General features: G+C 36.1%; 1 protein-coding gene across 1 annotated transcript in view; it reads left to right on the top strand.

Annotated features, from left to right (window-relative positions):
• LOC113117339 (protein FAM196A) overlaps window positions 1-27,712 on the top strand; it is a 58,899-nt gene that overhangs the window by 5,087 nt on the left and 26,100 nt on the right. The window contains exons 2-3 of the mRNA XM_026285951.1: window positions 3,797-4,877; window positions 16,419-16,490. Of these exons, the coding sequence (XP_026141736.1) occupies window positions 3,802-4,877; window positions 16,419-16,490 (1,148 nt within the window). The 5' untranslated portion in view covers window positions 3,797-3,801. The remainder of the gene's footprint in view (window positions 1-3,796; window positions 4,878-16,418; window positions 16,491-27,712) is intronic.

Genomic DNA, 27,712 nt, shown 5'->3' with positions numbered 1-27,712 from the left:
TTGCAGAACACTAAACCCGAAAAATAATATTTTGAAGTAATTTTGAAGAATTGTAATGGTCGCTCTTTTAAAATAAAAAGCTTTTATCCTTCAAAAAGAATATAAAAACACAATAAAAATGCTTTACACTGATATTTAAGTATTTAAGTGTTGCAAAAACTGTTGAAAAGAGGAACTTGACAATAAAACAGTATTATAAATCATTCAGACTGCATTTTTTTGATCTGACTCAACCAAAAATATTTAAAGAATAATTATTTCCTAAATTGGATATCATTATTACTAATGAAATAAGCTTCACTCATGTCAAAATGGATTACTTTTATGATAATTTGGTGGTGCTTATTTCATTCATTGTAATTGCCTTTAAAAGTACACCAGGGTGAGTGTGAGTAAATGATGAGATTATGACATTTTTAGATGAACTAGCCCTTTAAATGTCTAGTCTCTATCTGTATAATCTCAAGGTATTTTTGCCGAGTGCCCTTTGGGAGGAGAATTATTCACTGCAAATTATTGATGATGACAGTAATGATGGCAGTAATTGCTATCATCAAGAAACACCATTACAGCATAGCAGTGTTGCTGGGGCTTCTGCTACTGACCATTAATACCTTTCACAAGAATAAACTGAATCAGTTGCACAAGTGTCCACCAATACAGTTCTAATAATTGCCTTTACGCTGCTTTGAATGTGTTCCCAGGACATTGCAGATACATTTTCCTGAATACCACTGCGAGTACTCATAAATGACCCAAAGATCGTTTTCAATCCTAATCGTGATTCAGTTGGCACTTACGAGACACGCAGGTGAGCCACTACCATGTGGATTTAATTAAATTACAGAATCAATGAATCAATCAGCTGCCGCCATCTGTTTAAGGACAGATGGTGCTATAAATCCGAGATTGGTGGGAGAGCAGATGCTATGAGGGGTCTCAAGATTTTGGCATGTGCAAGGCAATACACTTCTGAAAAGTGATTGTAGAAAGCATTCATCTAAAAAAGCATAAAATACATAGTGTTACAAAACCTTTTTTGTCCCTAAACCAAATGACACCCGCATAACTTCTCTCGGCTTGCCACACGGCCTGCTGGGTAATAGTCTGCCATGAAGTCCACTCCTCTGCAGACTCTACAAAAGTCCACATCGAGGACATCGCATGTGACCCCTAAAATAACAAAAGGCTTCATTGACATGCACAAAATGACTGACGCCAAACAGGAAATGCTTGCTTTAAAATTTGTATTAATATCTCAAAATATCTTTCATTTATTTTTTATTCATTTTTATTAATTATTTTAAATATTAGTGTTTAGGTTGAATTTATTTTTATAATGTATGTTAAAAATATATGAATTTAGTTTTTCTGTTAGTTTTAAACAGTTTTCATTAATGTCAATAACCCTGCTTTTTAACACACACACACACACACACACACAAAAACAACAACAGACTTCCTCTCAAACTGAAGCAGACTGAGATTCATTTAACCCTTGTTGCGGAATCACTGCCATCATATACTGCGTATTCTACAGCCTCCAATAATTGATAGAGCACTGGGCTCATTATTTTAGTTGCTGATTGAATCGTTAGAGGGGGCAGTTCATTGACTCAAGGAGGATGAGTGTTATCACTGTCGAGTCAGATAAGCTTACGGAGTGAAAATCAGACACCGGAAGCCACTGCTGCTGACTGTCAGATGACAAGGTGTCCATTTGTATTCTTCCCTGTTACTGAGCCTGCCAGACACTGCAATGACTAACAGTAAATGATGGACCGCAGCTGAGTGAAATGAATATGATACAGAATGAAAACTGTCTTGCCACTATATTTATCTGCAGGCTGAAATATTTATTTAACATTGTATAGCCTGTCCATGGCATGTTAAAAATTGTGTGAACATGGCATTTGTTTGCCCAACAATATAAGGCTAGTGCTTGGTGATATGAAATTAGTGATCTTAAACAGTCATGGTGTTGACAAATTATTTTAACAATAATAAGTGGTGCTTTGCTATTAGTATTGCTCATATGAGGTGTTGGGGGTTTAAACAAATTAACAATCTTTAATATTAAGCAACGGACATGAATGATATTGCAAATTGTGCCATTTATCAAGAAACAATGAGTGATATTACTGTTCCAAGCATTTAAATGCATAAAATTGAATCTGACTTTATTGATCTAATAAGTTTAAAGCCCCCAGTTTAGTTAAACGTTTTCCACTTTGCATTTAGTTTATCCTGTCAAAGTTGATGTTTTAATCATAATCATATCCTCATGGTAAACAGTCAACAGTAAGTTTCCATTTAAATAATTACAGAATATATTTAATAATTTTACTGACAATATTTAGAAATAAATATATTTCTATATATGTCTATATATCTATATTTCTATGCAGAGGGTATAAATAAATATTACGACATTTCTATATCTAATTATTTTTAGATCAGTTTCATGCTGCAGAGCACCTAAAATATAATTTAATTAAATAATGTCCTCTCTTGGAAAATATAAATGAGTTAAAATAACACTTTGAAGTTTTTCATGGAAAACATGAGCTTATTTGTTTATGTATATTGATGATCCAATTGGTCTGCTGTTTTATTCCTAATGTAGTCTCACATAGCCAGACATTCAGGAAACTTCAGCAAAGATAATACCAATGTGATGCATACATCTCCCAGAAATCCTGCAGACTTCAACAAATCAGTTGACAAATTCAAAACTCCAGAAGTGTTTTCAATTTTGTGTGCCATATGCATCAGACGTTCAGCCAACAGTCTGTGGGCGTGATGTGATGTCAGAGGAGGAGACTGTTTCAAATATAACTCCTGGTTGTAGGCTTTAGTATTATTTATTGTATATGTAGGGTTACGTTTCAATTTTTTCCTTTCAAAGTTTAATGGCATGGCTTTCAAATATTTAGTGGTGAGCAAGCTGTAACCTAGTGTTAAGTAACATGCGCACTGGTGGTTGGGCTAGCAAGCAACTATACATAACACATTAGAAACCACGTAGCAATGCCTCTGGAACCACTATAGCAACCAATGCATCAAAACCACTTAGAAAACCTTTGCAACCATGTAGGATTACCCTGGCAACTGCTCACCCAAGCACTGTCAGTGAGTTTTGCACAGCCATAAAGTAGTTGAAATGAGCAAGCAAATTGACAAATTGACAAATTATTCACGGTCCACCAATTGGTAAAGCAGCATTTTTTTTAAACACACTCATGCATGCACCCCACCCCATAATCCATTAGATTTTCCTGTACATGAACAATTCATTCTGATCCAGAATGAATTGTGCGAAAAAACAGCAGAAACTCAAATTGATCATTCCTATGCACACATCTTTGATTGATGTTGTTTGAACCATTTTTCTCCTCTTAATTCAGGTGTTGTGTGTCTGTATTTGTCATCAAGTGTTGAGTTGTATTTCATATCTGATAACTCAAAGCCCTGTTCCGTCTCGCTGGCAGTCTGTGCTTCAGCCCCCATCTCCCATGTTCTGGCAGCCTCATTAGAGAGATGAAGCCTTAGTGTAATGAGAGAGCATGAATACAGGTCGCTCTGTGTCAGCTGTAACTTCCACTGCTAAACAAAACACACGCGCCCACAAAAAAAAAAAAAAAAAAAAAAAAACAAGCTTTGACTGCCAGGATGTTGTGCGCTGAGGAAAAGACAAAACTAGGCCATCTGTGCTTGAGCCGCAATCACTGGCATTTTATTAACTGTAAACGTTCTTGTTGTCCCTCATTCTTCCTCCTCTCTCTCTCCCTCACAGGAGTTATGGTCAGTAAGGAAGCAGGCCGCTGCACTCTGTCAAGTTCAGAGTCTGACTCAGAGTCTGGTGGTCCTTTGCTGGAGGGGAGCGGAGCAGACGCGGTACGCAAGCGAAACAAAGCCCTGCAGGTGCGTTTTAAAGACATCTGTGAGGCGCAGAATGAGGCTGCCCACCGAGGTGCCAGAGACCGCTCCGTTTCCTGCAAGGTCATCCACCGGAGGTACATGACCATGCCGGCTCGCCGCTCCATCCCAAATGTCACCAAGAGCACGGGCGTGCAAACCTCGCCCGATTTGAAAAAGCGCTACAAGACTTTCCCCTTTGACCGAAAGAAGGGAAACGTCATCAAACACACAGCTCTAGTGGAGAATTACCCTGATCAAAGCAATTGTTTTTTGAGTGATGTAAAGGGTGGGGAACTGGGGACAAGGTGCGAAGGACGGGTGCAGCAGACCCGGGTGTTGCTCCACACTACACCACAGTGCAGTGACGCTAAGGACTTGTGTGCTGGGCCGGACTGTTTAGATGGGAATCTCTGCACTGATCTGTCAGACACAGTTTTGGATCAGTTGGACTCACGGAGGGACACCAATGTCCTGGGGAGTGGGGCCAAGCACAAAGGATTACCCAGTGAAAGCGAGGCAGGGGCAGGCCAGCAGCCCAATTGTGCCTCCTTGACCACGCCGACTCAACCTCTGCAGGTCAGGGGTGACTGTTCAAAGATTTCTGGCCCTATTGCATGGACATCTTTGACACAAGTGGAATGCCCGGAGAGCCCCTCAGGGAGCTGCAAACGAAAAAAAGACACGGCACAGCTGAATGGATTGCAGACGCAGTCTCAGGCTTTGCCTCATTCGGCGAGTTGCGCTTCCCAGGCCCACTGTCACAGTAGTCAAAACGCGGGCACCGCAGAGACCCGGCAGGGCATGCAGGGGCAGCTGATTGCTCTCCCTGGGGCCGATGGGAATGTGAAAGACAGGCTCCAAGCTATGGAGGCTCTGATCAACTCCAGTCAAGAAACCATCAAAGTGCTGCTGGGGGTAATTCAGGAGCTGGAAAGAGGAGAAGCACAGCGAGAGGGGTGAGTCATAGTCTTTATGTAATGCATTTAGTATTCATCAACTGTATTTGTGCAGGTTTTGTGTTTCAGGCTTGTTTTCTCAATGTGAGCAAGAAAAGATAATACTAAAAATACCAGAGTTCTAAGGCTATTGAACCTGTTTTTCATCAGAGTTTGGAGAATCTGCCACTTGCTGATCGGAACTTAAAGAAAAGTTGTTTAAATTTCAGTTTGTAAACACCAACGGGAAATACTGTACAGTACAAAGGAAGCCTTGCAAAAAATGGTAATCCCACAAGTATCTGTTCAGACTTAACAGTCTACATATTTCTCACTGTATAGGGATGAAACAGGTTGAACATTTTGGCCAATATCGATTTATAAATATTTTATACTTTTTTTTCTGTAAAATAAAAATTAAATGCTAAAAATGAACAGCAATCATTTTAAAGGCGCAATATGTAATTTTTCTGCTTTACAAATAGCAGAAATCACTATATCTATGTTATATATATTTTTTAGTTGTGTACTTACATTATCCCGACAGTTTCCACGAACTTTCAAATCCGGAGAAAATTATATTTTAATTAGAAGACACGGCACGTTTCTTTATTTCCGTTTTGTCGCCCGTCTATGACGTCATATAAACTTTGACCCCTCCAGTTTATCTAACTTCCTGCGGAACCGCCAAATACAAAGGTGAACAAAAGCAAAGACAAGACGAAGAAGAAAAAGTAGTAGCTAGCCTTGATCGAGACTATTATATTTTATATTTATATTGTTTATATTCGTATTTATACCTCAATCAATAACTTAGTTATGGATCATGATTATGCTTTGCCTGCACGTTCTGTGAAGTGCAAACGTACGGGTACAGAGAGATGCCGAACTCGTTTGCATTCTGATAAACAGGTATGCATCCATTCAGCTAATGGTATCTATCCGTATATTTTGTGAAACGATGATGTCTTGTGTAAAACGCAGACGGACTAGCTCTCATGTATAGTATAATGTAAATCTACATTTGTTCTATATCTAGCTGGATAAAGTAGCTTCAAATGCAGTTCACTATATTGTTCGATATCATAGTATAAACGTAATTATAATTATTAACTACAGGCGACCGTATTTTTTTAACATATCGTCCCCTTGGAATTATAAGGTTCTATCTGCGTTCTGAGTAGTTATGAGATATTGAGCTTTAAAATTTTTGTGTTCCATAGACTTCTGTTGATAGAACCTTTTTGTTTTTTCAATAAAAAATCCCAAAATGTACACAACTTAAAATAAAACATCACATTATGTAAATAAATTATCACAGAACAAGAATATGTGAATAACTAAATTTTGTCAAAAATGTCAGATAAAACCTTATAATTCCAAGGGGACGATATATTACTACTAGCTAGATGGAATATTGATTTGATAGGGGTCTCATAATTCATATATCTCTCTGTTCGAAAAGACGTGATTGTCAAAATACTAATACTTTCTTCCTTATTGTGATCTACATGCTAATTGAACAGATTACTGAAAAAGGGGAAAAATTACTGTAGATGAATTTGGTTTTTCTATCAGTTGTTGATTGGAGATCTGAAAGCTTGCAGTGGATTGTAATAAAGGGGTGGGTTTAAACGGTTTAAATTATTGTAAAGGTCCTACAAATGTCCCCAGAGAGAAGTCTGACATTTTACCAGAAGATAAAGCTTTTTGATTATCATTTTGATTCGAACATTATGATGAAAAAAGGAATATGTGCATAGATTAATTGTTCACAGTAAGAACAATAAGATTGCTTTTCATTGTGAGCATTTGAATAGTAGGCTATTAAAGATTATCCAAAAAAATGGGTCAATTTTAATAGTGACACAAGATACCCAGAGAGAGTCCAAGCAGTGTTTTTCCTCATCCAAGTGACTACATAAACCTTGACAAGTGTATTATGTAAATTAAACTGTCACCTGCTTTCCTGAATGGACTTGTGGAACATCTGGAGGAACAGACATTTTCTCTTTTTTAATTTACAGTTTTTAATCACATTACTGTGATGTTTAACACTTTTAAAGGAAAATGCAATGTAACAATTCATTTCGACCCATTTAAGTATAACATCCAATCAATTGTTACCACTTTATGAGCACATTAACTAACAATCAAATGTTTGCATAAATTTTAATTTCAGTCATATGAGATGTTTGTAAATGTATGTTCTGCAGCAGTAAACAAGGGGGCGGTGCTTAACGAACTGTCAATCCATAGCCTGTAGTAGTCACTCTTCAAAGATAGAATAATAATGTTTGTTTGGAAAATGTGCTGGAGCTACTCTTCTGTTACACCATACTTCATTTAGCAGACAAGGTCACTCGTAAACAACAAAGCATTTCTAAAACGATCCGTCATACCTGATTTATGAATAAAAGGCAGGTGTGAAGTCAGCAGGGAATATGTATTCAACTCGGCAGGTCGAATATTTTAATTTCCCTGCATTTGTGGTGTTAGCGCCGCACAGGTTTAAACCAGCACTGTGAACAGCATGAACATCCATTTATAACAACTGTTTAAAGCTTTCAAATGCACTTCAGCTCCATTTCCATGCCAGCATCTATAGTGAGTGGCAAAAATTCAGGGTTATGGGTTGTGGTGACTGTTGAAATTGGAACCTGGGAAGTAAATGAGGTGAAAAGATGCTTCGGTGCCTGTTGAAAGCCACTTGCGCAGTAACACAGGGACACTTCAATGTCAGATGTCATCCTGCATTCTCTAATACCTGATGCTCCACAGGCACAGAGCCAACCTCACTTTCTCTCTGCCAGCCCTCCCGATGAGAGGAAAGAACTCGATACAATCAGTGCTCCTCATGTTTAATAATGCCCCTCCATTAAGTGGACGTCTCTTCTGGTTGGGATGCTGGGAGCTTAGAAGTGCCTGCCTCAGCTGTTGGCTGGACAGGACGTGACAGTTTATTTAGTGAAGGTCGATGAGAGTGGGTTCTGGAGATATTAGCAGCTCTTAATCTCTGGTAGAGATCCAAAAGGAGAGTTAGGCATGTGTTTTATATATATATACACACACACATGTTGACTACCATTTAAAAATACAACGTCATCTTTTTTTTGTTAAAAGAAATTGATTATTTTATCCAGCAGAGATGTATTACATTGCAATAAAGTGACAGGAAGGACATTTTACAAAAGGTTTCTGTTTCAAATAAATGCTATTCTTTTGAAATTTAGATTCATTAAAGAATCTTCAATATCATAGTTGCCAAAAATGTTAAACTTCAAAACTGTTTTCAACATAGATAATAATAAGAAATGTTTTTTGAGAACCAAATCAACATATTAGAATGATATCTGAAGCATCTTGTGACACTGAAAAGTCCTGTTTGCCATCACAGGAATAAATATAAAAATAGAAATCAGTTATTTTATCAGTTATTATGGCAATAATACTTTACAATATTACTGTTTTACTGTATCTTTGATCAAATAAATTCAGTTTTGGCCAGCAAAATAAACTACTAAGATGTATTAAAATATCTTAATAGCATATTTAGCACAAACATATTTATACATATATAAAAAAATCTTGAATTTTAATTAACAGTTGGTGGATTTTGAAATGTAAATCCCATTCAGCACTCAGGTTTTTTCTTGTAAAGTGTCATTAAACCCTAGACTAATAAACCATTCACTCACAGAAAACCTTTACAGAACATCCCAGGAATAAACTAGAGATTTCTGCTCCATTTTTTTTTATTTTATAAATAATTTTTATATTTTATTTTTATAAATACATGAACAATATCATGAAGCATACTAATTGGATTGGATATTATTTATATATGGGCTTGAATAAATTGACATTTTTATTTGATGCTTTGTTTTTTAATGGTAAATGAGGTTAAAATTTGATTAAAAAATCTAAATCAAGGCAAATGCTTCTCACAGTCAAATCCATCTGAATCCTCAAAACAATTCAACTAAAACAAAAACTTGTATTCTCTCCAGTCTGTTATGAGTGATCCGACAACAATATTTAACCATGGTTCTAGATCATTTCTCTGAAATGACTCTTTGAAACTAGTCTTCTGTAGACTGACATAAGAAAATGACAACTGTTTCTACGGTAAAATTGGTCCATAATATTTGTATTGCTGGGCTCAGCAAGGTGTCAGTAATAGCCACTTTATGTCTACCATATTATTTCCCATTAGTATGGCAGAGATCTTGTAAACAGCAGATAGCTGAATTTGTGTATACTGTATTTCACCCTAAACATCCCCTGAAATGAATCAAATTGGCCACTCAGAACTGGTCTAAATCCCACAGTCTCAGCACTTAATGTCCTTCAGGCATTGCTTTGGGCAGGTAATGGCCCTCAAACCTAACTCACTGTCTAAGGAGCACTGGACTTCTTTCTAATCCCAGCCAGGAGTGAAAAAAGCAGAGCACAAAACCACTACCCAAACAGCCTCAATTAGCAGTGCCTCATCAGGCAGCCCTTTCATCTTCGGAAGGAGAAAGTGTATCAGTTTTTGTGAAGTATGTGTAGCTCCTATACTTCACAATGAGTGTGGGGCCTATTATTAGAGGCAAGACCTCCGTGCCCACACTCCCACATGCTAGGTGTCATCAGAGCAGAGTGGCTCAGTGTGGGCAAATGAAAGCCCAGCCAGACTCCCTGGGTTAAACCAGCCAGAGCCAAGGGTTTTTGATGTACCTCTCTGTCTGAGTGCAGCGCTTTTAGTGCAAACAAAGCGTCTACATGCTGCTGACAGCCAGGGTGGGCAGAGCTTAAAATGCCAAGCACTCGGGAGCCCTGGCATGGATGCCTCTGGAACACCGGGGTAGAGCCTTTAGGTGTTAAGCCAGCTTTTATTGCTGATTGAGTTGTGCTGCGCCTGGAAATTTGGCCAGTTAGTTTGCATTAGGACAGTACTACAGTAGTCATCAGTCTAACAGAATTTAGACAATTTTTTGGCATTTTGCCCCATACGGACCAAAGTGTTTAGAATCAAAGAAAGATGGAATTTGCAAAATATTATTGGAAAAATAAAAAAATCTGAAAATGAATGAAGTGTTAATAAATAAATAAAACAGCATATTGATATATAACTGTACCCATATGGTTATATGACATATATTGCCCTTTAGATGGTTTCAACGGCAACAACATAAAATAGAGGTTTCCCCAGTAACAGCTGAGCTCACAAATGCTGCTTTATCAGACATTACATGCAAAATGAAATGAAAATGAAATCGAAAATGTTCTTAAGATAGCCTTCCTTCCTATCACATACAGTGATATAAAAACACCCGCGCCTCGTTTTGTTTTTTAAACGTGCAGTACGTGCTCATGTTTATTCAACGAAGCCTTTTGGAAAATCGGTCAGTTTTGATATAGTGGCGAGAGCCACAAATAATAAATATATGGGAAATACATAACACAGCACAACCACCTGAGCCCAACATTAGTCTCCTCATCACTTTAACTTTAAATCTTGCGTTTGTAGCCGGCGCCATAGCCAGACTGATAAACAAACACAGACCGGAAGCTAACTTAGGGCCAGGCTCATACTGTACGCCCGATGAAACCATACAGTATTTATCGAAGAGTGAAATTGCCATGTATGTTAATGTTACCTACATCATTTTCACATTCATACATTCTCTGGTTAGATGAACACAAGTGATTCTAGTTTCAAATAAACCTCTTTAGTAACTTTTCTATATGATGATTTTTATATGGTACCACTGTATGTAGCAACCATATATGTCAACAGTACATATTTATATATGCAACTTTATGAAAACGATTTATTGTATACTTATATTTTTTTTATATCTATATTTTAATAAATGTATATCGTTTATATTAATATAATAACTAGTTTTGATGGCTTTTAGGAAAGATACACATGTACATGTGCATGACATATAGGTCAAAAATTTACATATACATAAATATACATATTTGGATGAACTGGAAATGTATGTCAATATATTGTGAAATTGTTCCAATTTTTAAGAGGTTTCATATTGTTTTACTTTATATTTACTGTATCGCACCTACCCCAAACTCTTGAACAGTTTTATATAATTTCTTATTTGTAGGGATACTCTCATATACACAAAAATATACATTTTTCAGATGCTGGCATAAGTTTCTTTTTTAGGAAGGCAATTGAAAGATAATTGTAGAGGAGGAATAAATGATGATTCTGTGTTTCTTCAACTTTGCTGATGCCTCAAATTAGCAACAATATATAATTTTCCACAAGTACTTTAATGCATTTTGTTTCCACTCGCCGAGGCTCATTTCACCATTATTTTAGACGATAGATGCTTTTTTTAATGCAGTACTTTCCAAGGACAGTCACTGGGTGATGTATCCAAATGGAGATCCAACCGCCTGTACTGCTTTTTAATCATTATCACAACTGGCTCATTAGTGTGTCATTGACTTCCACAGCCAATCTGACAGCAACAGATTGTCAGTGTCTGGATGAAAATGGGATTTCACAAGGCTTGCTCTGCTGTGGTTTAAGGGCATTTGGATTCCTTTTCACTTAAAATGCATTTCTAAGCATTCACAATACAAAACAGCACAATTAAGTATCAGTCATTGAAGCTTATTAGTGCTGCTTAAGTACACTAAAAACTCAGATCATTTTATTGCTAAATATTGGGATTATTTCATTAATACATTTAAATGTAACTCTAACTACACTTTATGTAAACAACCAGTCAGTAAGCACTGATAAAGACAATCCGTTAGATGTAAGCTAAAATGTGTTTGATTCACTAAACACAACTGACACATTAGAGTCAGTTTTTCAGTAAGTGGACTATACTGGTTTAATATTGTGATTTTGATTCAATAAAGAGATCCGAATCATATTGTTCATTGTTCTATAAATAAACTACACTGGTCACATTGTGTGCTTTAAAATATTGCTGGAAACTGTTCAAGAATTTGAGTATGCTGTTCCATCCCTCCATAAATGCAAGAACCATTACTGGGAATCAAACAGCAACTGATTCCTGGTTCCCTCTTCTAGGCAAGCATCATTCATTCATTGTTTTAGATAACATAAAAATCTAGTTCTTCATTCTATATTTTGTCTTTGATGATCAACAAATGAATTATCCATGAGCAGCTTTCAGCACAAGTCAAGGGACTTCAATGAGTATCATCAGATACCGCTCTTGCTTACAGTGTCACGTATCATTTTCATTAGCATGTGCAAACATGAGTATGTCTTAATAGAATTCGCTGAATTTCAATGACATACGAACCATTGTGTACTTTATTCACATTAGAAACAAAACATTAGTTTGCTATTACACAGTGTGTAGACGTGCTTCTGCTGCCGGTGTCAGATTTTCACAGGTTATTCCAGGAACGTAGCAGTGTGCCACCTCCATGCACACTCAGGGCACACCTCCAGCGAGAGAGGGCAGAGCGTGCCTTTCAACAGAGCTGATGTCTGCAATAACTGAGAGCCAGCTTGGAGGGAAAAACACACACACACACACACACACACACACACACACACACACACACACACACACACACAGTCTGATCAATACTTATTTTAAAACAACTGAAATAGATACATAATATTACTGGATGCTCCACAAATTCACACTTTCACAGATGAGAAAGGAACCTGACAACTCTGTTTTGGAACATGGTTTCTAGCTGGTTATTAATTGGTGTAAACTGGTAGATCATATAAGCAGGGCATAGTTTACACACAAATGATAAGTCTGTCATTATTACCCTCATGTTGCTCCAAACCTGGGCTTGCATTTCCCAAAAGCATCATTAGTTAACTATGGTTGTTAGTTATTGAACTCTATTGGTAATGACGGAACTTGCAACCATAGTTGCTTTTTAGAAATGGTTGACTTTCTTTATGTTGCATAACAGAAAAGAAGACATTCTGAAGAATATTTCAATTCGTTATGCACATACAGTAAATGTTAATTGGGTCCAAAGCAACATTGTACTAGGACAGTACAGTATTAACAAAATATATTTTTGTTGTTAACGATAATTAGACCGTATTTTGCTGAGTGTGTTTTTGTACTGGTTTAGACTTTTTGTGGGCAGCTGATTAATAAAGCGTTTTGTATTCTTCAAATTATGTGCAGTGGATAGTTCACAGCAATGACAGAAATCATCTTTTTCATTAAGGGCTGCCTTTTGCCCCACTAAATTGATTTCCAGTGGCAATTTTTGCCCTATTGGATGTAGGTATACATGTATACATACATCAATAAATGAGACTGGAGTAGTTTAGTCTTTGGTTCTTTTAATTGTGATGATTTTGACTCACATTTAACAAAAACCCACCAATTCACCATCTCAACAAATTATAACACTTCATAAGACCAAAAAAAACATTAAGTGAATTGTTGGCTTACTGGAAAGTATGTTCATTTACTGTACATGTACTCAATAATTGGTAGGGGCTCCTTTTGCTATAATTACTGCCTTAATTCAGCGTGGCATGGAGGTGATCAGTTTGTGGCAATGCTGAGGTGGTATAGAAGCCGAGGTTTCTTTAACAGTGGCCTTCAGCTCATCTGCATTGTTTGGTCTCTTGTTTCTCATTTTCCTCTTGACAGTAGCCCATAGATTCTCTATGGGGTTCAGGTCTGGTGAGTTTGCTGGCCACTCAAACAAACCAACACCATGGTCATTTAACCAGCTTTTGGTGCTTTTGGCAGTGTGGGCAGGTGCCAAATCCTGCTGGAAAATGAAATCAGCATCTTCAAAAAGCTGGTCAGCAGAAGGAATCATGAAGTGCTCCAAAATTTATTGGTAAATGGGTGCGGTGACTTTGGTTTTCAAAAAACACAATGGACCAACACCAGCAGATGACATTGCACCCCAAATCATCACAGACTGTGGAAACTTAACACTGGACTTCAAGCAACTTGGGCTATGAGCTTCTCCACCCTTTCTCCAGACTCTAGGACCTTGGTTTCCAAATGAAATACAAAACTTGCTCTCATCTGAAAAGAGGACTTTGGACCACTGGGCAACAGTCCAGTTCCTTTTCTGCTTAGCCAAGATGAGACGCCTCTGACGTTGTCTGTGGTTCAGGAGTGGCTTAACAAGAGGAATACGACAACTGTAGCCAAATTCCTTGACATGTCTGTATGCCTTGACCACAGCCTCAGTCCATTCCTTGTTCACTCAAATTCTTGAATCGATTTTGCTTGATAGTTCTCATAATGCTGGTCATTTTGTGTGTAAATGTATATTTCTGATGTAATTTTTGCACATTTGATGTTAGAAATCAGTATTGTAGTAATTAAATATTTGTTTAGGTATCACAAAACTTATTCTATTTTGTTGTAGATCATTAAACCGTTATGTTGCCCCAGAAGTCTGTCCGAAATCAGGTTCATGAGGTGCCTTCGTGCAAAAACGCTGCCTGGAAAGTCATTGCCTCATACGGCAGCGAGGTAGCAGTCAGCTGCCTATGTTCTTGGATGCAGCCCATGAGACCATTTTGAAGGCTCAGGAAACCTTTGCAGGTGTTTTGAGTTGATGAGCTGATAGCATGTCACCATATTCTAATTTGTTGAGATTGGTAGGGAAGAACTGTTGAATGCAGTTGTTATTTTAGTTTACTTTTTGCACAAAAAGTATTCTTGAAGCTTTATAAAATTATGGTTGAACCACTGATGTCACAAGAACCATTTTAATGATGTCCTTCTATGTTTCGGTGCCTTGATTGTGGTTGTACCCTTGCTGTCTATGGAGGGTCAGAGAGCTCCCGGATTTCATCAAATATATATTCATTTGAGTTCCGAAGCTGAACGAAGGTCTTAAAGGTATTGAACAACATGAGAGTTTGAGGATGTGTGAGCTGCGCGATTTCCTATATGTGTGTGGGTGTCAGTAAGCAGCTCATTAATACAGAACGATAATTAAAGGCTCTAATGCACACCAGCACACCAGTATATGTGTGTATTGTAAGAGCTAGACGACGAACGCTGATGACGTGTGACGTCATGGTTGTGGTGTCCCAATCCTTAGGGGAATATCTTCTCCCCTACCCCCTTGACACTCAGTTTTATGGGACAAGGGGAAGGGGTAGGCGGAGGGGAAGGGGAAGGGGTATAAAATAGAATTGGGATTGGGCCTTAATGAGTCACTGAATCATGTATTCAAGCAATTTGCTCAAAATCACTGATGTATTCAAAAACAAAGTTTTATGAATAAATTATTGGATCATTTACTCAAATTATTTTGTTAAAAAATGCAGATTCACTATGTTCTGAAACACTGAATTTCACAATGTGAGTAACATTGTGTCAGCTCACACATCATTAACAACAGTTACAATCTTTACAGTGGACCCCACTTTTTATTATATATATATATATATATATATATATATATATATATATATATATATATATATATATATATATATATATATATATATATATAATATATATATATATTTGTGTTCCACAGAGGAAAGAAAATCAGTCAGGTTTGAAACGATGACAGATTATTCATGTTAATTTCAAAACACACAGGAACCAGCACTCACCTCCAACAGACCTAACCATCACATTGGATGCTTTTTGGGTCACCCTTACTGCCAATAATTCTTTGCCCTTCCTGACCTTTAGGATATTTCTTCCTTAGTGCTTCTGGAACAAGGAATGGTGCAATCTCATCTTATTCCTATTTATTCCAGATCATATTGAACATATTGATTTCCTTCCTTTTTTAAGTACAGTTCTCTCCTACCATGACGTAGTGCCCTAAATCTAAGCATTCAGGGAAAGATATTATTTTAGTCTATAAGCAAGTAAAGTAAAATCTCAGTTCAGGGGTTGTTTGTGCCGACTGCATTGCTGCAGCAAAACATCACTCTTCTACTTTCGGACATAATGTGTGTAACCACAGTCCTCAGTAATGTCAGATTGAACTGAATACAGAATATCAATGACCATCCCGACTCTTGAGTGCTCAGAGGGTTAAAGTGATCCAGTTAGGCTTTCATTTAGCTTTAATGAAAATGCATAACTGCATGGCTGCTGGGTGCAGCTCTGTTATTGTCTCTGGAGAAATGCTAGGCGTGTGTCACAGTGTCACATTAGCACACAAATAATATAGCAAAACCACTTCAAGTATGCCAGACTAGTGCATGATCCATCATCCCCTTGTACATACATTAATGCTGCTGAAGCCCAAGGGCCACAAATGAACTGTGGATAGATACAGGGAATTCAATCCTGGTGTCTTCCATCATGAAATAATATATAGAAATCCTGGTCGCAGGGCAGAATAAAACAGTAATCTGCAAGAGGCCCTGTGTTAAGAAAAGACTCCAATGCAGAAGATATAATTAAGGCTATAAATCAATGAAAAAGTTTTATTGAATCAAACAATTATATATCTCATGCTTAGCATACTGTAGCTGTATTGTTTTGAATCAAAACAGCACTGTGAAATATTAGAATTTGGTACTTTGTTTTAACTATACCTTTAAGTTTAATGAATTCTACTGTTTTTCCACAGACTGTCTTATCGAACTGGGCAGGATACAGCCAACTGTGACACATGTCGTAACAGTGCCTGCATCATATACAGGTGAGTCTCTGATATCACAATCTTTCAGCTTGGCCAACATTTTTATACTGTTCAAATTTTTTTTTTTTCCATTGTACATTTTGAAGTTTCATCTGAATCCTTGATTCAGAGATTCTCTGCATAAAAAGGCACACATTTGTACAAGTGCAGCTGCAGTGTCCAATCATATTGTCAAATTTGTCTCTGTTGCAGTAAAGCTTTGAAGAACTAAAAAGTATAAAAATCTGTGCTGTTAGCCTGAGCTCTTCTACCAATAAGAATTCAAGTGTAAAATGAAAAATATCATCAGTTCCTTTGATGCATCCCGCATATGGACTTCATACATTTTTACCAGACCAACTGAAAAATCCACTCAGAAACTGTAAAACTACACCATTTTTTCTTCAATGCAAGTTAAGTGCAATTGTACAATTATCATAAACATATCCTTTAATTTAAATATTTTAAATGAATGGTTTTGCTGTTAATTTTGTTATAAAAGCAATAATTACCCCTATGCCATTTCAAACCCATATGTCTTTGAAATCCAGAATGGCAGACCTAGATCACACAAACACACACACACACACACAGACACACACGCGGCTGTTTTCATTCGTGTTTGTTTTGCAGCAATATGCTTGCACGTGGGAGCAAAACACAAACATTTTGCCTCTCAAGCATTTTTGTATTAATTCATTTACACATTGAAATCAAATGCAGTGACATGTACATAAAGGCATGCCATCTATCATCAGACAAATGCAGCATTTCACCGCCTACCAGACGACCCTGGAATACATTACTTGGGTCAGAAAAGAAATCAAAAATATGCAATTCAGTTTGCACAGTGAGGGAAATCAAATACACCCAGATATGCATACTGTATAAGCTTGTCAGCACTCTTTGAACACTGGCCCAGAAGACATTACTATAGAGAGGAGCTAGAACACATAAATAAATAAAAAACTACAGTACACTCTAATGCACACATAATGATTATTTAGGTGTAATTAGTAAATTAAGGATTTTTAATGTAAATCAATAATGAAATCTGTAAATGTTATTTTTAAATTAATATTGGTGTTACTATATGTAATTATATGATATGATATTATGTTTTATTATTATATCTTTCTATTTAATTATATTTAAATCATACAGATTTAGAACAACATAAGTAAACAACATGAGGAAATATTGCCAGATTTTTCAATTGTGGTTCAAATCCCTTCTGTATTAAAGGACTGTTTATTTGATTGTTTGTATGTTTATCGTGAATATTCATCCATTCTGCTCAGGTGTGCTTCCGTTCGTTAACTAAACCATGAAATTGAAGGATCTGATTTGTAAAAGCTATAATTGGTTTTGGTTCTTAGGAACAGTTCATGGTGAATAGACAGTAGGTTTGGGTGAGCAATAAAAAGGTGTTAAATTGCAGTTCAATGCCTTTTCCTGAGACCCACTACTGGAATGTTCTTATAGAAGGCGACACACTGTGACACTAGTATGAGAAGAATACTGAGCAGAAATAGAGAGAAACATGTATTGCTGAGGATGATGTGGTTGTCCTAGTTACCGAAGTGATGAGGTGGTATAGAAGGGAAAGGTCCTCCTAGCTTTGGTTGGGGTTAGTGAATCATAGCAATATGTCTAAAAATTTACAGGTGCATCTCAATAAATTTGAATGTTGTGGAAAAGTTCATTTATTTAAGTAATTCTTGTGTATTAAATAAATTCAGTGCGGAATTATTTTAAGTCTTTGGTTCTTTTAATTGTGATGATATTGGCTCACATTAAACAAAAACCCACCAATTCACGATCTCAAAAAAATTAAAATATGGTGACATGCCAGTCAGCTAATCAACTCAAAACACCTGCAAAGGTTCCCTGAGCCTTCAAAATGGTCTCTCATTTTTGGTTCACTAGGCTACACAATCATGGGGAATACTGTTGATCTGACAGTTGTCCAGAAGACAATTACTGACACTCTTCACAAGGAGAGAAACCACAAACATTAATTGCCAAAGAAGCTGGCTGTTCACAGAGTGCTGTATCCAAGCATGTTAACAGAAAGTTGATTGGAAGGAAATAGTATGGAAGAAAAAGATGCAAAAACAACCGAGAGAACCGCAGCCTTATAAGGACTGTCAAGCAAATTTGATTCAAGAACTTGAGTGAACTTCACAAGGAATGCTCTGAGGCTGGGGTCAAGGCATCAAGAGTCACCACACACAGACGTGTCGAGGAATTTGCTGAACCACAGACAACATCAGAGGAGTCTTACCTGAGATAAGGAGAAGAAGAACTGGACTGTTGCCCAGTGGTCCAAAGTCCTCTTTTCAGATGAGAGCGAGTTTTTCATTTGGAAACCAAAGTCCTAGAGTCTGGAGGAAGGGTGGAGAAGCTCATAGCCCAAGTTGCTTGAAGTCCAGTGTTAAGTTTCCACAGTAAGTGATGATTTGGGGTGCAATGTCATCTGCTGGTGTTGGTCCATTGTGTTTTTTAACTTGTTTTGCGTTCATTTTCTTAATTTGTTATTTAAATAAAAATATATTTCTCATATAGGCCTATTTATTCGATTATATATATAGGTCTATATACAGTATTGTTCAAAATAATAGCAGTACAATGTGACTAACCAGAATAATCAAGGTTTTTAGTATATTTTTTATTGCTACGTGAGTAGTTATTATTATACACTTTATGCCAAGATGATTTATGACTTTGACCTTTGACCTTTTGACAGGTTGAACTTCCGGTAACCCTATGATGGATGGGCGGAACTTTCCGGCTTCAAGGGTTAACCTATGACCTTTCCAAGCATCGATCATGCGGTTTTGACAGAAAGTTTTACCCTATTGACCTAATTAGTTTTAAATCATGGTTTTGACGGCTAGTTTAAACGGAAGATGAAAGACTCCCCACGCATCGATCATGTGCTTTTGACAGAAAGTTTTACCCTATTGACCGTTAGTTTGTTTGAAGTCTGTGCCAGATAAATTGTTTGAAGTTTGTGTCAGTTAGCTTGTTAGAAGTCTGTGCCAGATAACTTGTTTGAAGTTTGTGTCAGTTAGCTTGTTTGAAGTTTGTGTCAGTTAGGTTGTTTGAACTCTGTGTCAGTTAGTTTGTTTGAAGTTTATCACAGTTATACGGTTATGTGTGTGTGTGTGTGTGTGTGTGTGGTTATACGGTTTCTCCCCCTCCCATTACGTTTATGAGCGGTGTATAAATGGGGTCTGTGTGTTCTACATTTATATATATAAAACATCCTATAATTTATATATATAAAACAATTAAAGATTGAAAAACATTTCAGTTATATAATTTATATAATCTAAAACACATTTTAATTATTTCACATTTATATATATAAAACATTATATAATTTATATAATCTAAAACACATTTTAGTTATTTAACATTTATATATAAAACATTATATAATTTATATAATCTAAAACACATTTTAATTATTTCACATTCATATATAAAACATTATATAATTTATATAATCTAAAACACATTTTAATAATTTCACATTTATATATATATATAAAACATTATATAATTTATATAATCTAATACACATTTTAATTATTTCACATTCATATATAAAACATTATATAATTTATATAATCTAAAACACATTTTAGTTATTTCACTTTCATATATAAAACATTATATAATCTAAAGCGATTTAACTAAGGTTGAAAAACATTCTGTTCTTTTAAAAAAGGTTATAAATGAAACTGTATAAAAAATATACTGAAACCGTCTGTTTCAGATAAAACAAGATCTTTTTTTCTTTTTTTTTTTTTTTTAGAGAGCAGAAATGAGGTGTTTTCAGAGAGCTGAAGGTCCCTGTGCTTGCACGCCACAGTGCACACTCGTCCGAGTTTACTAACCAATCATAATATCTTCAAAGCCATTTTTTAATTAAAACCAAACGTATCTCACGCGGGAGTACCATGTTTTTGACAGTTTTCTGACGGTTCACCTATGAATTACGGTTGGTGCACGGCTAGCATCTCTTGTACCCCTCTCTCTCTCTCCCTCTCTCTCCCTCTAATGCCTGTGTACACACATTCGTCTCCAAGTCTTATTTTCTTCTTTTAATGAATATAAACACATTATACATTCACAAACAATATAAAACAAAACATTTACATTAGTTTTGTTCATCACTAAAAATATACATTTTACCAGGATCGGGGAAAAATATATAACTGAACAGAATGAAGAATATGGTCTATTGAGGAACCCGGACGTGTCATTGACACAATTCAGTTAAATTCATTTCACATTATTTGTTGCAAGACATTTTCTATATTATATTTAAAACCTTTTATATCCATCTTTATATCATATCTTTTTCAAAAAGCTGTTTAATTATTTATTTTAACCGTACACCTACAGTACCACCATACAATAAAATGCTGCATGCACGTACACTTTTAAGCGATCTGAATTATGACTAGCCTATAAATTTCATCATAAGCCACACGTACCTTGTTATATCACTATAATATCCACGGCGCTATACAAATTTGTATTCTGATAAACCATATAAACAAGCGGACATACGCGTGGACATATCAAGTTAAAAAGAGACTTATCTCTATTTTAAACAATATTAAATTATATATGACGGCATGTTACTAAACCGGAACATACATTTTAAACAAGTATTCATCGTTTTTATAAAACACATCGCAGTAACAGACATGTTACTAAACCAAAACAAATAATTTTATCATACATTTTTTTAATCATGTATTCAATCAATACTTATACAACATATACAAACACATTTTAAACATATTTTAAACAAAAACTAATCATAAACGCAGCCTTCTCAAAATTACAGACATGTACAATCATGCTGATCACATATTATGGGATATTCAGACTTTTAGCCACTAATACGTTTTAGGATAATGAAAAACACCAACGTCTGAGGGGTGTCAAAATATCTCCAGTCCCCAAAACCCACTCAGACTCCAGGGGTTAAAGAATATGAAAATAAATAATTATATAATGACATCGGGCTACTAAAGCAATTCATTAAACAAAAAAAGGTATTCAACATTTAAGTTAATCAAACTTATAAAACACACCATACTCTTCTTTTTTTTAAAAAGATAACTTATTTTAAATGTGATAGCATAGTATATATACAATAAACATTTCTGATGATACATATAAAAAATTATCCCTTACAGTCTTAGACCGGTGAGAGATGTCCAAACATGAATGAAATATCCCCAAAATAAAATAATACGACTTAAAAAATAAAATAAAAATGATTAAATCATAAACAGAATCTCACAGGTCCTCGTAGTGAAATGTATGTGAGACCCGAGGGGCTGCTTCACACACACCCCGCGCAGGCGAGGGTGGAGTTCCAGACCGCATGATCTAAGTCAATGGTGTACATTATTTCAAAGCTAACATTAATGTAATGTTTTTTAATAATCAGTACCCCCAGTACATCTGATGTCCGTTGATTCTTAATTCAACAAAATGATAATATATATTACCTAAAATATTTTATATTTTTATATAATATTATATAATAAAAAATTATTTATATCATATTATATCATATATCATATATATGATTATATTATATTAGATGCGTCATGCATTAATCACTTTAGATTCTTTAAAGTTCTTATTTTTAGCACCATCTTCAAAGTTTTCATACCATCTCTCTCACTCTCTCTCCCTCACACCCACACACACACACACACACACACACACACACACACACTCTCCCCCCTCTCTCTCACACACACACACACACTCTCTCTCTCACACACACACACACACACTCTCTTTCTCTCTCCCTTTCCCTCTCCCTCTCTCTCTCTCTCTCTCTCTCTCTCTCTCACACACACACACACACACTCTCTTTCTCTCTCCCTTTCCCTCTCCCTCTCTCTCTCTCTCTGTCTCTCTCTCTCTCTCACACACACACACACACACAATGAAACATGAAGCCAAAGTCTTTCTGTATGTTTTTTAAAAATAAAACTTAAAATATTGATTTTGCTTTAAATCTATGCTGAGGAGCTCGTTTGTTTGTCACAGTATAGACTGTGAAGTTTAGATGAAGTTGCTTTATCTTTTAGAAGAAAGACCCTCGATCGTATTCAACCATTAAAGATGGTTCAGGAAAGACCCACGCGTCCTAGAGATGTAATTTATGTGCGTTGCTACGGTCGTAAACCTTTCACATATCCACGGTACTTTCAGACACAGAGCAGGAAAGACATTTGCAGGCCCTCTGCTTAGCCGTCCCAAAATACCTCCATTTAAAAGCAAAAATATTAAAATGACCGCCTGTACATCTAACAGGCTGTAGTTCTATTTTATATGTTTTGTATTAAAATTACTATCCATATTATATTCCTTATTTAAAACAATATATTTAACCGACAGTATCCCCCCAACGTGTGTTTTCCATCAGTTGTTTGCCCTTCAGCCTTATTACGTAGTGCTTTTCATTTAGCCTACTGTAAGATCCCTTTACAATAGTCTAATGAAAGTTAACTTTTCTTAAAAGTTTATAGTTGTATTTTACTATATCCCCATCCTTCTATCCTGTAGATTGTATGCGTACTGTAAAATAGCAAATATACATCTTGCTTATAGTCAGTCAAATAATTACACCTACAATTTGAAACGTGTTTAAACACGTTGTGTGTCACTAAAGCAAGGCACACCGTCTATCGTCTTATTTTTTTTTTATAACGCGATGACCGGCATCGTCTCTTCATATAATTTATCCACCCGAGTGCTTTTCTCACACGAGTAGAAAACTCTTTCTCTTTGGATGTGTTTGGCAGAAACATAATTTCTACATCAGAAAATTTTTTAAATGTACGCTGAACTTTTCTCATTCGACAGAAATACTATTTTCAAATTATTTACCCGGCCTATAACACTCGGTGTAAATGTTCTTACCTAGAACAGAAAACATACGCTTGACTGTTTTGTAGATGCCAACAGATCATGTCAAGGGTGTTTCACATCTAAGAATCACAATGTTTTGTAAATGACATTTTTCTTACACCTCGATATTTAGCCGTATCAAGATTTTGGAGGTCCGTTCACAATTTGTTTGTCGGATCCTACGTTTTTATGCGATCTTTGTGCGGCGTCATCGTAATAGGAATAAATGAAAATTAAGAAATTAAGTTACAGTTTTTCTCTTCGAGATATTTCTTTTAGCTCAACTTTGTGTCTGTCCAAAAATGTGATCGCATGAAGCATCGACGCAAAAATGAAGTCTAGCTGTTTTACCCTTAAAACTATTACAACCTAAACAAATCAAACGGTACACTCGTTAAAGTTTCCACACTCTTGTGAGATACATTTTATCCATAACCTTTTGTGTATTCGAGCGACCAAATCACTAAGAAAGAGAGTATAGTGAGAAAACAATTCAGAATACAATTGTTAAAGTATTTTTATTTTTTTGTTAAATGTTGATTTGTAAATGATATTTTTATTACTCCGTTAGATTTAGTCATCGTGTTCGGATAGCCGATGACACAATTCACATTTTTATTTTTAAGACTCCTGTAAGTCCATGCTAACTCTCGCGTGGGAAAGAGAGCGGGGTGAGCGCATTCTATTCATTTAAGAAAAATTATTAAACATTTCCCCCGAACATTTTTATTATTTTGACAAAACACGTCACGACGACATTAAAGAATGTTATCAGTTCCTACGGCCATCTTCTTCGATTCAAATAAAGCAACATCTCTAGTGTACGTGTGTATGTGCTAAACATCTTTGCTTCTCCACTTCTCCATATTTGTTAGATGGGCTACCGTTGTAATACAAACACATTTGAGAACTACGACGTTCTCACTTTTGTAACGGTTATAGAAAAATGTCGTACACACTTTTGCATTTCATAATTCAGTGATTTTCTGAGATTTTTCTGCTTTGTCCACTTTTGACGGATTTGCTAGAGGGACTATGTCGCCTTGTTGTAACGTGATTACGTTTAAGATCCATAAGATTGCACTACATTCAGCTGAAAAGGTTATAGATATAGTCTTTTATACAGGAAATGTGTATCAGAATAACAATTACCTAATAGTGAAATCCACTCTTCTAAACTATTGTGAAAACTTTTAATGTTGATCCGGCCCAACAGCTGTGTATCTTTTTCATTGTTTTTTAGATAAAGACTATTCTCAGAGTTTGGCCAACAGACAAAAACATGAACAAAATAGAGTACAAGATGATAAAATGATTGTCAAGAGAGTGTTTAAACTGAGATTGTGATGCACTTTAGAGCTTTTGTCTGGTCTACCTGTGTCACTAAGACACATAATAGCCACTACCTCGACTTTTAAAATGAGTCTTACCATATTCTGTTATGACTGTTACACTTAATACAAACCCATCTACTACACTAAAGTTAGACATTAAAAATCATGGATGTCATGGATGTGGTATTTTCATCGTATGCATCTCTAAACAGTACTTCAATAAATAAACCGCTGTTGATAAGTCGTTCATTTAAGTGAGAGGCGGGATGATTTTGACCGTTTTAGTCATTGATCGCGCTTAAGGTCAGATCCGGAAAACGCGCTACGACTGTAACTGCGCTGTCACGTCTACATAACCCGTTCTTCTTTAAGAAAACCGCGAGGCGAGCAGTTTCTGACATCTATTAATTCACTTCATTTTTTTCACCACCGCAAATGTTTTGTTTAGCATACATGGTAGTTTTAGTCAGTTACATAGGCGTCACGCATGAAGTTTATAGTTATTTTAAATAATTATGATGGAGTTACAGGTTTAGGTTAGTGGGGTGCCTGTAAGCGGTGACAACTTCGAGCATCGGAGACGACGGTGCTACTCAAACAGCCCATATCTTTTAACAAAAACTATTATATTCCATGTTACTAAGACAAAATCTGTAACAGCGTTCATCAATATGTTGAAATGAAAATGAACATACAAAACTTTATAATGACCGTATAGCCTAACACCGCATAGACAAATGTTTGTTCTAACGCTTTCGCCCTAAAATTGCGAGATTTCTTAACGGACGCTAGAGCGAACTGTAAACCACACACTTTCTCATCGCATTATGCTAAGAAACTGCACATGGTTAAAGCTATTACACCATAAACTGTCTAAAGTTGTTAATGTACAAGCACAGTAACTATTTCTACAAAAAAAATATCATTGCACTACTCTTTTTTTGCATATAATACATCGTTCAACAATACTTTTGCACACTCATTCGACCATATTTATTACCGCCGTTCTCACGTTCCTGCTGTTCATAATGTATATATAATCCTTCATTGCTCCGTTCATAATGTACATACGATCCCTACATTGCATTCATATTTATATTCTGTATATACTCTGATCGATATTGTACGTATATAGCAACTACACTGTACATCATAGCTTTACTTACTCTGCACTTTTATGTATATAAAACACTATATTCTCGCGCTTCTGGTGAGATGCTAACCGCATTTCATTAGCTCTGTACTTGTACTCTGCATAATGACAATAAAGTTGAATCTAATCTAATCTAAACAAGTACAATCTTCCAAGACTTTGCTCAGTCTTTTTGTTTCAATTTGTTTAAACGACTTTCGCATTCTTATCTTATTTTCACCAACTAAGCGTAATTCCTAGGCCTTGCGGATTGTTTTCAAGTTTTGGCCCTCAAACTCCTTGTTCATACGCAGTGATATCTCTGTGAATCTGCCTCGATTTCATAAAATATCTTTTACGTTATATCAGTATACTATCCTAGTTTATATCAGATACAAGTTTGTTTCTTCATATTTCTCTTACATCTACCCCCGTTAGAGTATCCGCGACTGTACACTCATTTTTAAGTCTCTTCGGACATGTGCTAAATCATTTAAAAAAATGAACTCTGAGAAAGAATATCCGGTGAAAGGATTCAAACTTTTATTTCAACAAAACAGTGTTGAATTTACAACGAAGTAATGAAGAAAGTGATCAAATTGTTATTACAAACAATAGGGATGACATGACATCACAAGTTATCTAGCCAGAAAAGAAAATCTCGGCAGGCCCTCAAACTCCTTGTTCATACGCAGTGATATCTCTGTGAATCTGCTCGATTTCATAAAATATCTTTTACGTTATATCAGTATACTATCCTAGTTTATATCAGATACAAGTTTGTTTCTTCATATTTCTCGCAAGTCAAACCCCTAACTACGGCCCTTCACCCTCCTCTGCTTTTTGAGCGCAACACCCACTGCCTATTTTTTGGTAGAATGTACAGAAGATCGACCGCTACTCCCTCGTGACTACGGCTAGTCTTTATCCCCTGTGAGCGGCTGACCTCATAAACTCTGCAGTTATCGCAGGTTTTCTTATGATCTGCGAACAAGGGTTTATGAGGTCAGCCGCTCACAGGGGATAAAGACTAGCCGTAGTCACGAGGGAGTAGCGGTCGATCTTCTGTACATTCTACCAAAAAATAGGCAGTGGGTGTTGCGCTCAAAAAGCAGAGGAGGGTGAAGGGCCGTAGTTAGGGGTTTGACTTGCGAGAAATATGAAGAAACAAACTTGTATCTGATATAAACTAGGATAGTATACTGATATAACGTAAAAGATATTTTATGAAATCGAGCAGATTCACAGAGATATCACTGCGTATGAACAAGGAGTTTGAGGGCCTGCCGAGATTTTCTTTTCTGGCTAGATAACTTGTGATGTCATGTCATCCCTATTGTTTGTAATAACAATTTGATCACTTTCTTCATTACTTCGTTGTAAATTCAACACTGTTTTGTTGAAATAAAAGTTTGAATCCTTTCACCGGATATTCTTTCTCAGAGTTCATTTTTTTTAATGATTTAGCACATGTCCGAAGAGACTTAAAAATGAGTGTACAGTCGCGGATACTCTAACGGGGGTAGATGTAAGAGAAATATGAAGAAACAAACTTGTATCTGATATAAACTAGGATAGTATACTGATATAACGTAAAAGATATTTTATGAAATCGAGCAGATTCACAGAGATATCACTGCGTATGAACAAGGAGTTTGAGGGCCAAAACTTGAAAACAATCCGCAAGGCCTAGGAATTACGCTTAGTTGGTGAAAATAAGATAAGAATGCGAAAGTCGTTTAAACAAATTGAAACAAAAAGACTGAGCAAAGTCTTGGAAGATTGTACTTGTTTAGATTAGATTAGATTCAACTTTA

Source organism: Carassius auratus, chromosome 17, assembly GCF_003368295.1.
Source record: "Carassius auratus strain Wakin chromosome 17, ASM336829v1, whole genome shotgun sequence".
In the NCBI taxonomy this organism is placed as follows: domain Eukaryota; kingdom Metazoa; phylum Chordata; class Actinopteri; order Cypriniformes; family Cyprinidae; genus Carassius; species Carassius auratus.
This window is presented reverse-complemented; position numbering and strand designations above follow the sequence as displayed.